The sequence below is a fragment of the Schistocerca piceifrons genome, chromosome 4 (genome assembly GCF_021461385.2).
Source record: "Schistocerca piceifrons isolate TAMUIC-IGC-003096 chromosome 4, iqSchPice1.1, whole genome shotgun sequence".
Lineage (NCBI taxonomy): Eukaryota > Metazoa > Arthropoda > Insecta > Orthoptera > Acrididae > Schistocerca > Schistocerca piceifrons.
In genome coordinates this window covers 131,947,107-131,959,485 of record NC_060141.1, presented here as the reverse complement: position 1 = coordinate 131,959,485, position 12,379 = coordinate 131,947,107, and the positions used below count along the sequence as shown (strand labels likewise).

General features: G+C 41.6%; 1 protein-coding gene across 3 annotated transcripts in view; it reads left to right on the top strand.

Moving 5' to 3' along the window:
* Positions 1–12,379, top strand: part of LOC124795048 (tetratricopeptide repeat protein 30A) — a 184,878-nt gene that overhangs the window by 103,740 nt on the left and 68,759 nt on the right. For all 3 annotated transcript variants that reach the window (XR_007016639.1, XM_047258838.1, XM_047258839.1), the window contains one exon: positions 9,681–9,949. Coding sequence is in view for 2 of the 3 variants with exons in the window: in XM_047258838.1 (XP_047114794.1) it covers positions 9,681–9,949 (269 nt within the window). In the remaining variant the exon portion in view is untranslated. The remainder of the gene's footprint in view (positions 1–9,680; positions 9,950–12,379) is intronic.

Genomic DNA, 12,379 nt, shown 5'->3' with positions numbered 1-12,379 from the left:
ATGGTCACAGGACACTTATTCCATCTTTTATCTGAGCTTCTGTATGTCGGTAAGATTGGTTCTGAACTGGGAATGCAACTCAGACCGCCCTTAACGCGGAATTTGATCCCTTCGTGACAATACAGCTCGGCTACAATTTGTTGTTTGTTCAAAACTGCAGATTCCTCAACATCTCCACATATTACGCGTGAATGGGATCGAATCCTGGCCCGGCACTAAAGATTTAATTATGTATTATCAAGCTCTAGCATGAGAACACCTATCTGCTGGTGGATAAGAATTTTGATTTTTAATGTATTTTCATTCGTTGTCAACACTAACGATATCTGACGTTTTTAACTCCCAGTGAGACACAGAACCATTTGCGAGATGACTGTAAGTTCAAGATGTTATTCTGAGCAGCTGGCGGAGAAAAATTCGGTAGCTGACGTCTCTTTGTGTGTGGTCAACAACGATATATGTGGGGCTCTATTCCCAGTGAGCGCTGAACTCTTCGTCATATTATTTCTAGTTCAAACATGCTCACGTATCACTGCTGGCGCAACAAACCCATATTTAACGTTCGTTTTCTCTAGAATATAACAGCGATAGGTGCCGGGTAGGAGTCCTGGGAAGGAAAAAAATTAATGTTTCGTCTCGTCATTTCGGTTAAAACATCTAGCTACTGCCGCGAAAATCCGATATGTCACATTTGACTGTGCTTCGATAGCAATCCGATTAGGTTCTGGGTTCGAATCCGTGTCCAACACAAAGCTTTCCCTCATGGCATTTCAAGTAAGTTACTTGTGAAGAAGCAATATTTAACATCTCCCGTAGTTCGTTAACAGGGACAATACGTATACTCTTGACGACGTTTAGCACCTGTGCGGCCAGTCAACCAATTTCAGAATTCATGTTGAGTAATCCTGCTAAATTCCCATAATATTGTCTTTTTATATTGATGAGTAATATGGATAGTCGTCACGTTCATGTGCCGTCTGCAACGCAAATTTAATGTTACTATCCTAGGAACTAACCTGCAATACGTTTTGTATTTCATAATCGGAACTATCTGCATTAACCGTCATCAGAGCAATGTCAGGGAACAGAATGCAGCAGTGCCTTGGTACCTACTTGGGGACCTGCTTGAGTCGTGTTCTAAGGAAAGGGTAGTTGCTGGTTCACATATTACACTAGCGAGAAGTGCCGACTTTTCCTTTTCTCTGCAAACATCCCGAACTAAATTCAGTAACTAAATGCTAAGAATATATTTGCATTGTGCCAACTCAAAGATCAATAGATATGGATATAGATATAGATTTTTATATTTAAAGCCATTCTCGTTCTGCGTTGGAATAAACATCATTCATTATTTGATTGTTCTTGTTACGATTGTTATTGTCATTCTCTCACTCGCAAGAGTTTTCACATTCCTATTTGGTATCGATGCACATGAAGAGTGGCTATGAAAGAAGGGAATGCTGAATGTTACGTCATGCAGAATACACTCATTTACTTCTGCTCCTCGTGATCAACGCTGCAGGAGAAGTGAGATACACAAAGTTGACAGTGTGAGGACAGACATGCTGGCACAACTCTGCAACTACACAGTGTTACCAGATAAAATGGTCCTGCGGAATCGAAAGTGTAGTACGGACTTTGCCACAGTAGCAGACAGCTGCTAATTTCGGTCCATGACCGTGGATTACACTTCGGTCAGTGCTGGTTAGAGTGCTGCAACTGTAAATGGAAGGCTTTGTTTGACAGTCTTGTGCTGATGCTGTCTGAATAAATTATGCCATTGGATAAAAAGCGGTTTAGTTTTGAGATCTAACCCACATGGGGAGAAGGCACAGTGGTCTGCTTCAGGAATTCCAAGCAATAAAACACAAAAAGCAACCCAGGAAGGGTTCGAACAGCTACTTTCATGCAGAGACATGCATTTGGAATCTGTTCATCGTTACGGGGTCAAACAAGAGGGTAACATTACTGAAACAATGATCAGGCTACTTAGTATATAAGAGAGCATACAGATTTCAAGGAGGAAACGTTATCAATATGTGCGGCATATCTTTCGTGTTAACGAAAGTAATATCCCGCTTTAACTCTTCTTACGTCTCAAATGAAATGAATGCCACGAGGAATCGAATATTTGTTGACTGCGTCTCTCCTTGCTTCCATCCGTACCAACATATTTCTTCATTCTCGTGGTAATCATGACATTCTTTTTGTATGTTGCAAAAGATTGCACGTGGACAAATTCGACATCGAGGTGCAAAGCGTTTGGTATCTTACATTATATTCAGTTCGAATAAGCTTCAGATGTATTTTTACTTCGTTTGTGTTTTTAGATGATTATGAACGTTACGGAAAATTATCTCACATGCTTTATGTTGAATGAGAAACATTGAATGACCCGTTTTGCTTTCCCTACGTTGAAATGATATAATGTCGGCGTCAACAGCCTTCTTCCGTGCCGGAAGCTGAAACTTGTATCATTCTGGATTAATGATAATTGAATGTCTCAAATGCAAACATAGCCCACAAGGCGACATCAGAAACCATCAGGGGAGAACGCCGCATAAAAACCAAACGTGCGCGCACGTCTCCACTCTGAAGGACCATATCGGAGAATCACGGCAAGCATTTCGCTGAAGAGCTGCCTCGTAAGAGAACCGAGAAATGGCAGCGTCGTAGCAAATATTTGTCAACACTCTGATAGTGCATTTACTTCCGGGTGTAGGCCGGCGTTACCTCGCTAAATTCACTTGACATTCGTTTTCCACATCGAAGACTCGTACGATAGAATCCACTGTAAGATGAGACACTTAGAAAGTATAATTAATTTCTGGACTCCAAGAACGGCGTTCTTCACATAAGTAACACCTGTTTGTGTGTTTTAAGGTTGCGTTTTGAGGCTCAGGCAACATCGCAGTGACTATAGTCCGTCTGTGGCCGCCAGTGTGTCGTTAGCTCAGAGGTTATTCGTCATATTGTGGCTTTTCTAACGCGGGACATTCTGAATCGGAATACTCCCCTTTCATTATTAGTTCCGGGACCTGACTATTTTCCTCGGACAAAGACCAATGCTGTGAATTGGATTCGCGGACATGCCATTCACTACCTAGTTGGACAAACTGTAGACTCTGTACTCGATTTTTGGACATACCTCAACGACCGTCATTATGTCGTTGTCCGCCACCCAAAATACAGACAATTTTTCTCGAACTTCCTTGGGAGTGCTTTCCACGACCCGCCTCGCAGCTGGAATGTGTTAAGCCAAGAGTGAAGAAGGTTTCCAGTTTGAACCAATGAACATTTCTGAACTACTGAACGGAACACACCAATTTCGAGAAGACGTGACTCAACATATTACCAGCGGGGCGCAGAAGGCGTCTGATCAATTACACAACAAAAATAAACAAAACAAAAATCAAAATAAAAATAAAATTCAGAAAAAGTAAGATTTTGTTTTGTTTGTAATGATAGCCCTAATCTTGAATTCCCATATTTCCCCTGGTATATAGGCAGCTCTTGGGGTAGGTTTAGTCAGGAGCCAACGCCTCAAGTGGACCAGATTTTTTTTTTTTGGTTATAGGATGAAAAGTGGCGGTGGCACTTACTTTCTTTTTTTATTACCATTTTCCTAAGGGGCTTTAAAATAAGAGAGAAGAAAAGGGGTAATCGTCAAAAAAAGTAAAAGAAAAAAAGCAAAATTAAAAAAAAGGGGTTCCCTTGTGCGTTGCGGTGGTCGTAGTGTATGACATAGCAGTTCCAATCTCGGTGGAAGCCGCTGACTACAACCTTTTATTTTCCATTTTAATTAATGGAGTTGCAAACGACTAGTAAAAATTCTTTATACGAAATCTGAAGAATGCCTTTAAACATCAATCTTCGTCCGATTCGACTTAGTAAATTAAGTTAATATCATGGATGTCTGCTTTGCAAATGCCAAGGTGCTTCACTGTAAAATAGATCCTGAAAAGATTCAAAGCGACTGTCAACGATATAAATTTGAGTTTTGTTCGTCATATAGGTCTAACATGTCAGAAGGTTGTTTATGAAGTGCACGTGTTGATTAATGTAGTTCCCCTCTTCTAAATTTTTGCAATAGCATTTAACTGTAGACGTTTTCTAGCACCGGCGTTAGCAATTCCTTTCCGTTCTCTGAAACCTCCAAAACGACAAATTTTTCTGGTCTAAATCTGATGACCTTAACTATCACTTCCGATCAACATTAAATACTTCATGAACCCATACATGGAACTCCAAATGTGCAGTGTTCCTGCACTGCTACAGAGCATGCATTGCAAGGTATTCACACTGTTTATCGCATAGAGTTACCATAAGGAATGAAACAAGAACTGTAATACACTTTACACCACAGACGCTCACCCCGGCTTGACGAAAACATCCGAACATTGACCAAAAGTTGCACAAATAATTGAGTTTGAAAGGAAAAGAAACGAGGTATGAAGCATTTATAAATTCATCGAATGTAGCGAGGTGGTTTAATTTCGTCCCAGTCTATAAAATTAATTTCGGGCCATACTCAGCTCTCGCCGATTAATGTAATATAATACCCGCCTACTAATCAGGGCGTCTGTCTCCGTTGCTTTTGAGCGTGAATGGAAATCGTAGAAATTTTCTGTGGAGCAACATTTAATAATAAAGCGTTTTAAATCATCAAAAGCGATGAGCGGGAGCAGGCACTTTCGATAAAGAACGGAGGAGTGCAGCGCCGCTGCTGTCGCCACGGCCGCTGCCGGTAGCCAGCAAATGGATCCCGGAGCTTTGCCGCATACGGCGCCCAGAGGAGGACAGTCTGCAGGAAATCGTTACTGGATAAAATTTTGATATCGGTGTGTCAGAAAGCGAAATAGATTGAATCTGCGCTACCATTACATTCACGTCTTCAGCATTCAGACAGAAGAGGCTATAAAAATATTTCATGCCAGCTGCTCTCGATCCACTGACATTAAGAACAGAAACAACGCACGCTACCGCTAGACCACAGGCGTAATCAGCCTAGTGTTTCTCTATCATGGGACAAGGTTTCCTCCAGGAAGTGCCGCAGTCTGCAGTGTTGCCAGATTGTGCAGATAACCGGACTTAGAGAATTAGCGAGTTGGCGAGTTTTATTGTCCCATGTCGCGATCGGCGGGGACTTAGCCTCTGAAGCGGCCGGCCGCCGGTCGAGTTTTATGTCAAAGAGTGTACATTTAGCCACATCTGAAACTGTAAGCCCAGAACTGCACAAAGTTATGGATGCTTGCAGGTTAAGAAACATTGTGGCATTTCTGGAACATGGATTTCAAGAGTAATTACTTTGAGTTTTGGTGTACAACTTGATATTTACCTCATCTTTCCAGTGATGTACAACTATGCCAGGGTGGCTGTGTCAACTAGTCACTCTTCATGTTGGCCTGTTCTCCAAAGAGGTCCATTTAAAAATACAAGTCCTCATCACATTGGAATGGAGAGATTTGGATGCAGCCCAGTAGGAGAGTGGAAATGGAAATGAGCGTTTGGCGTCATTAGCTGGGAGGCCCCTTGCGGGGCATGTCCAGTGGCCTTGGTCCAGGTCTTATTACATTCGGCGCCACATTGGGCAACCTACGCACTGGATGGGGATGAAATGCTGATGAAGACAACACAACACCTAGTCCCTGAGCGGAGAAAATCTCCAACCCAGACGGGAATCGAACCTGGCTCGTAGGATGGCAATCCGTCACGCTGACCACTCAGCTATCTGGGCGGACAGTAGGAGAATGAAAACTTGTGACTTTCCCATATTATAACTTTTAACTCAAAAGACCGACAGACAATGGCATAGGTGAAAAGGAACAATTGAGGCACATAAAAAATTGGTTGTTGTTGTTGTTGTTGTGGTCTTCAGTCCTGAGACTGGTTTGATGCAGCTCTCCATGCTACTCTATCCTGTGCAAGCTTTTTCATCTCCCAGTACCTACTGCAACCTACATCCTTCTGAATCTGCTTAGTGTATTCATCTCTTGGTCTCCCTCTACGATTTTTACCCTCCACGCTGCCCTCCAATACTAAATTGGTGATCCCTTGATGCCTCAGAACATGTCCTACCAACCGATCCCTTCTTCTGGTCAAGTTGTGCCACAAACTTCTCTTCTCCCCAATCCTGTTCAATACTTCTTCATTAGTTATGTGATCTACCCATCTAATCTTCAGCATTCTTCTGTAGCACCACATTTCGAAAGCTTCTATTCTCTTCTTGTCCAAACTATTTATCGTCCATGTTTCACTTCCATACATGGCTACACTCCATACGAATACTTTCAGAAATGACTTCCTGTCACTTAAATCAATACTTGATGTTAACAAATTTCTCTTCTTCAGAAACGCTTTCCTTGCCATTGCCAGTCTACATTTTATATCCTCTCTACTTCGACCATCATCGGTTATTTTGCTCCCCAAATAACAAAACTCCTTTACTACTTTAAGTGCCTCATTTCCTAATCTAATTCCCTCAGCATCACCCGACTTAATTAGACTACATTCCATTATCCTTGTTTTGCTTTTGTTGATGTTCATCTTATATCCTCCTTTCAAGACACTGTCCATTCCATTCAACTGCTCTTCCAAGTCCTTTGCTGTCTCTGACAGAATTACAATGTCATCGGCGAACCTCAAAGTTTTTATTTCTTCCCCCTGAATTTTAATACCTACTCCGAATTTTTCTTTTGTTTCCTTTACTACTTGCTCAATATACAGATTGAACAACATCGGGGAGAGGCTACAACCCTGTCTTACTCCCTTCCCAACCACTGCTTCCCTTTCATGTCCCTCGACTCTTATAACTGCCATCTGGTTTCTGTACAAATTGTAAATAGCATTTCGCTCCCTGTATTTTACCCCTGCCACCTTTAGAATTTGAAAGAGAGTATTCCAGTCAACATTGTCAAAAGCTTTCTCTAAGTCTACAAATGCTAGAAACGTAGGTTTGCCTTTCCTTAATCTTTCTTCTAAGATAAGTCGTAAGGTCAGTATTGCCTCACGTGTTCCAGTGTTTCTACGGAATCCAAACTGATCTTCCCCGAGGTCGGCTTCTACTAGTTTTTCCATTCGTCTGTAAAGAATTCGTGTTAGTATTTTGCAGCTGTGACTTATTAAGCTGATAGTTCGGTAATTTTCACATCTGTCAACACCTGCTTTTTTTGGGATTGGAATTATTATATTCTTCTTGAAGTCTGAGGGTATTTCGCCTGTTTCATACATCTTGCTCACCAGATGGTAGAGTTTTGTCAGGACTGGCTCTCCCACGGCCGTCAGTAGTTCCAATGGAATATTGTCTACTCCGGGGGCCTTGTTTCGACTCAGGTCTTTCAGTGCTCTGTCAAACTCTTCACGCAGTATAATATCTCCCATTTCATCTTCATCTACATCCTCTTCCATTTCCATAATATTGTCCTCCAGTACATCGCCCTTGTATAGACCCTCTATATACTCCTTCCACCTTTCCACTTTCCCTTCTTTGCTTAGAACTGGGTTTCCATCTGAGCTCTTGATATTCATACAAGTCATTCTCTTATCTCCAAAGGTCTCTTTAATTTTCCTGTAGGCAGTATCTATCTTACCTCTAGTGAGATAGGCCTCTACATCCTTACATTTGTCCTCTAGCCATCCCTGCTTAGCCATTTTGCACTTCCTGTCGATCTCATTTTTGAGACGTTTGTATTCCTTTTTGCCTGTTTCACTTACTGCATTTTTATATTTTCTCCTTTCATCAATTAAATTCAATATTTCTTCTGTTACCCAAGGATTTCTACTAGCCCTCGTCTTTTTACCTACTTGATCCTCTGCTGCCTTCACTACTTCATCCCTCAAAGCTACCCATTCTTCTTCTACTGTATTTATGTCCCCCATTCCTGTCAATTGCTCCCTTATGCTCTCCCTGAATCTCTGTACAATCTCTGGTTCTTTCAGTTTATCCAGGTCCCATCTCCTTAAATTCCCACCTTTTTGCAGTTTCTTCAGTTTTAATCTACAGGTCATAACCAATAGATTGTGGTCAGAGTCCACATCTGCCCCTGGAAATGTCTTACAATTTAAAACCTGGTTCCTAAATCTCTGTCTTACCATTATATAATCTATCTGATACCTTTTAGTATCTCCAGGGTTCTTCCATGTATACAACCTTCTTTCATGATTCTTAAACCAAGTGTTAGTTATGATTATGTTGTGCTCTGTGCAAAATTCCACCAGGTGGCTTCCTCTTTCATTTCTGTCCCCCAATCCATATTCACCTACTATGTTTCCTTCTCTCCCTTTTCCTACACTCGAATTCCAGTCACCCATGACTATTAAGTTTTCGCCTCCCTTCACAATCTGAATAATTTCTTTTATTTCATCATACATTTCTTCAATTTCTTCGTCATCTGCATAGCTAGTTGGCATATAAACTTGTACTACTGTAGTAGGTGTGGGCTTCGTATCTATCTTGGCCACAATAATGCGTTCACTATGCTGTTTGTAGTAGCTTACCCGCATTCCTATTTTCCTATTCATTATTAAACCTACTCCTGCATTACCCCTATTTGATTTTGTGTTTATAACCCTGTAATCACCTGACCAGAAGTCTTGTTCCTCCTGCCACCGATCTTCACTAATTCCCACTATATCTAACTTCAACCTATCCATTTCCCTTTTTAAATTTTCTAACCTACCTGCCCGATTAAGGGATCTGACATTCCACGCTCCGATCCGTAGAATGCCGGTTTTCTTTCTCCTGATAACGACATCCTCTTGAGTAGTGCCCGCCCGGAGATCCGAATGGGGGACTATTTTACCTCCGGAATATTTTACCCAAGCGGATGCCATCATCATGTAATCATACAGTAAAGCTGCATGCCCTCGGGAAAAATTACGGCTGTAGTTTCCCCTTGCTTTCAGCCGTTCGCAGTACCAGCACAGCAAGGCCGTTTTGGTTATTGTTACAAGGCCAGATCAGTCAATCATCCAGACTGTTGCCCTTGCAACTGCTGAAAAGGCTGCTGCCCCTCTTCAGGAACCACACGTATGTCTGGCCTCTCAACAGATACCCCTCCGTTGTGGTTGCACCTACGGTACGGCTATCTGTGTCGCTGAGGCACGCAAGCCTCCCCACCAACGGCAAGGTCCATGGTTCATAGGGGGGGGGGGGGGGGAATTGGTAGTATAGCTTTAAATTTTCTATCAGCTTACTCTGATGTAATTATATCTCCCTAGAATATCTTTGTCATGCGAGGATGGCACAAATAAAAATTATTACAAATATTTATTTATATGTGTAGGCCATTTAAAAAAAAACCTATACATGCTTTTGAGTGTTCTTTTTTTCTCATGACTTTATTTTTGCTGCAGTCGTTCTCTGCATTATTTCTTTCAGTTATAACTTTGTTGTCAAATGTTCTTTTTATGGTAGTGGTCGTTTTAATCTAGTTTCCCACAATTTTTCCCTTGGATTAATTTATCATCTGGGGCTGTGTGATCTTATCCTGCTCAATTTATTCTATTTTTATTGATCATTATATTACACCTTTAAGACTGCTGCAGAGCATATTTACTTACAAAGATTGTCTTTTCTCATCAATCATCTTATACATGTTGAACATTTTTTGTGTTTTTCACACTTTTATGTGCCCAGAAGAAGTGTAATAATTTTAAACACTGTTGTCATTTCTTTACAGATGAAGCCGCTAGGGAAGCTTTAACTGATATGCCTCCAAGGTCTGAGGAGGAACTAGATGCTGTTACACTCCATAACCAAGCACTGATGAATATGGACACAAAGCCCACAGAAGGATTTGAAAAGCTTCAGTTCTTATTGCAACAAAACCCATTTCCTCCTGAAACATTTGGAAATCTCTTGCTGCTTTATTGTAAATATGAGTATTTCGACCTGGCAGCTGATGTTCTTGCAGATAATGCAAGCCTTACATACAAATATCTCACTCCAGTAAGTTAGTTCCCTCTCAATCTTAGATGTCTTCCTCAAAATCATTAATTAATTTTTAATTAATAAATAGTGAAAACTAAGTTGGTAAAACATGTGAGAATTGTTGTGAGTTTGACTGATTAAAGTAATTAATGGATCATAACGGTTGTACTGTTCTTTGCAAGGCAAGAAAAAATTGCAGAATAAGGTTTTTCACTCTGCAGCAGAATGTGCACTGATATGAAACTTCCTGGCAGATTGAAACTGTGTGCCAGACTGAGACTTGAACTCGGGACCTTTGCCTTTCACGGGCAAGTGCTTCTTGATAAAGCACTTGCCTGCGAAGGGCAAAGGTCCCGAGTTTGAGTCTCGGTCCGGCACACAGTTTTAACCTGCCAGGAAGTTTCAAGAAAAAATTACTGGTTGAGATTGTGACAGTATTTAGAGTATATGCTGTAAGTAAAATATTTGTCGTACCATAGAAGAAGTTTCTGCAGGCAGTCAATAGGCATTACTTTCCAGCTGGCTGTTGGTGATTAGCATGGAAAATGTATTTGACATATCCTTGCTAATTGTTGAATATCTCCTCTGTTCTCATGGTCCTGGAACAACACTTGTTGCTGCTGCATGCAGACATTTACTACATATTTGAGATATCAAATGACACTATCTGAGTCAGTAGTTCAGCTGCTGTATCACAAGTCAACTGAAAATGAAGACATGATCATATATAGTGTATTCTCAGATATTTATTTATCTACGAATTAATTCATCCAGACAGTGTTGAGAAGACACATTCTTACATCTGCCCAGGCATTCATCACATTTTATCAGTACATTAACTGACTGAAATACATTGTGAGATGGCAAGGACATCTGCTACTGTGGCTATCAAGGAGAGGAGGGTGGGGATCTGCTCACACTTTCATGGCTAGTGGCACCTACTCAAACAAATGTCTGCTTCTGTACCAAAATGCTTCCACCCCCAAGTGCTCCTGGCTAGTTGTTACCTTGTGGTAGAGTTGATTTCTCTTCTTCTTTGACAGCTCTTGTCGGTACTGCAGACACATTGTAGGCTTGGGAACATGATTCCCCATACACAAGTGGCTAGCTGTGACACTCATACCTAAACAACAATCGGAAAATATAGATTGCTACTCCCAACATAGAGGAGGCTTTGAGTTGCATGTAGGCACAAAGGAAAAGAATGCTAAACATATTCAGCTAGGTCTTTCATCAGGCCTGGAAAACTCAAACACTTTCACACAAACACTACTCACATGTGCATGGCTCGAATAAGTCATTAGTGTCCTGAGATGACAGTGGCCATGTATGTGCGAGTTGTGCATGTGTGAATGTTTGTGTTTTTTCTATGTCTCATGGATGACTTACTCTGATAGCTGAATATATATGGCATTCTTTTTTATTGTTACTGTCTGCTACTCAATGCCTCCTCTGTGTGGTGAGTAGCAATCTGTCACTTTTGATTGTTATTGCTCCATCCTGGATTCTCTGTTGTTTGAACGAAGAAAAAGAAAGAAAAGTAATGGAAGTAATTGGACTTTAAAAAGTGAATATTGCATTAATTTTAAATAATGGAAACATCTGGTTGGAATATCAATAACATAAGGAAAAGGATAGATTGCTACTTACTGTAAGCTAGTGTGTGGAAGGGTCTAGATGGAAACATGACAAGACTGTCACCAGGTGCAACATCAGGAGACTATCAGGCAGGGAGTATGGAGGGGGGGGGGGGGGGCAGCAGAAAAGGAGAGGAGCAGGGAAGGGGAAAGATGGGCAGACGTGTTGGCATAGGGTGGCACACAGTGAGGGTGAGGGGACATAGGAAGGAGGTGATAGGTCAGAAGGGGCGGAAACTGTTGGTTGGAGGGTGGTAGGACAGTAGGTTACCATAAGTTGAGTCCACAATAATGTTGGGAACAAAGAATGTGTTGCAAGGATAACTCCCAAATTTGTACGGCCATATCATATACCATCTCTGCTACATTCACTGCACGGCTTTTTGTATTGGTATGACTGCCAACCAGCTATCCACCAGGATCAATAGCCACCACCAAATTGTGTCCAAGAGCAAAGTAGACCACCCTGTGGCATAACATGCAACTGAACATAACTTGCTTTATTTTGATGTCTGCTTCACAGCCCAGGCCATGTAGATCCTCCCCTTCACCACCAGCTTTTCTGAACTGTGCAGGTAGGAGTTATCCTTACAACACTTTCTCTGCTCTCAGAATTTTTTTCCACCCATTCTGTCCTGTCACCTCCTTCCTACTCATGTCTCCTCACCCCTATTTTGTGGTACCCTGTGCCACCCATTCCATACCAAGAAGTCCCTGTAGTACAGCCTAGCCACCCGTGGTCATCGCATCTGCAGTGACGAGCAGTTCCTCTCAAAATATACTGAGGGCCTCACTGAAGCCTTCACTGACC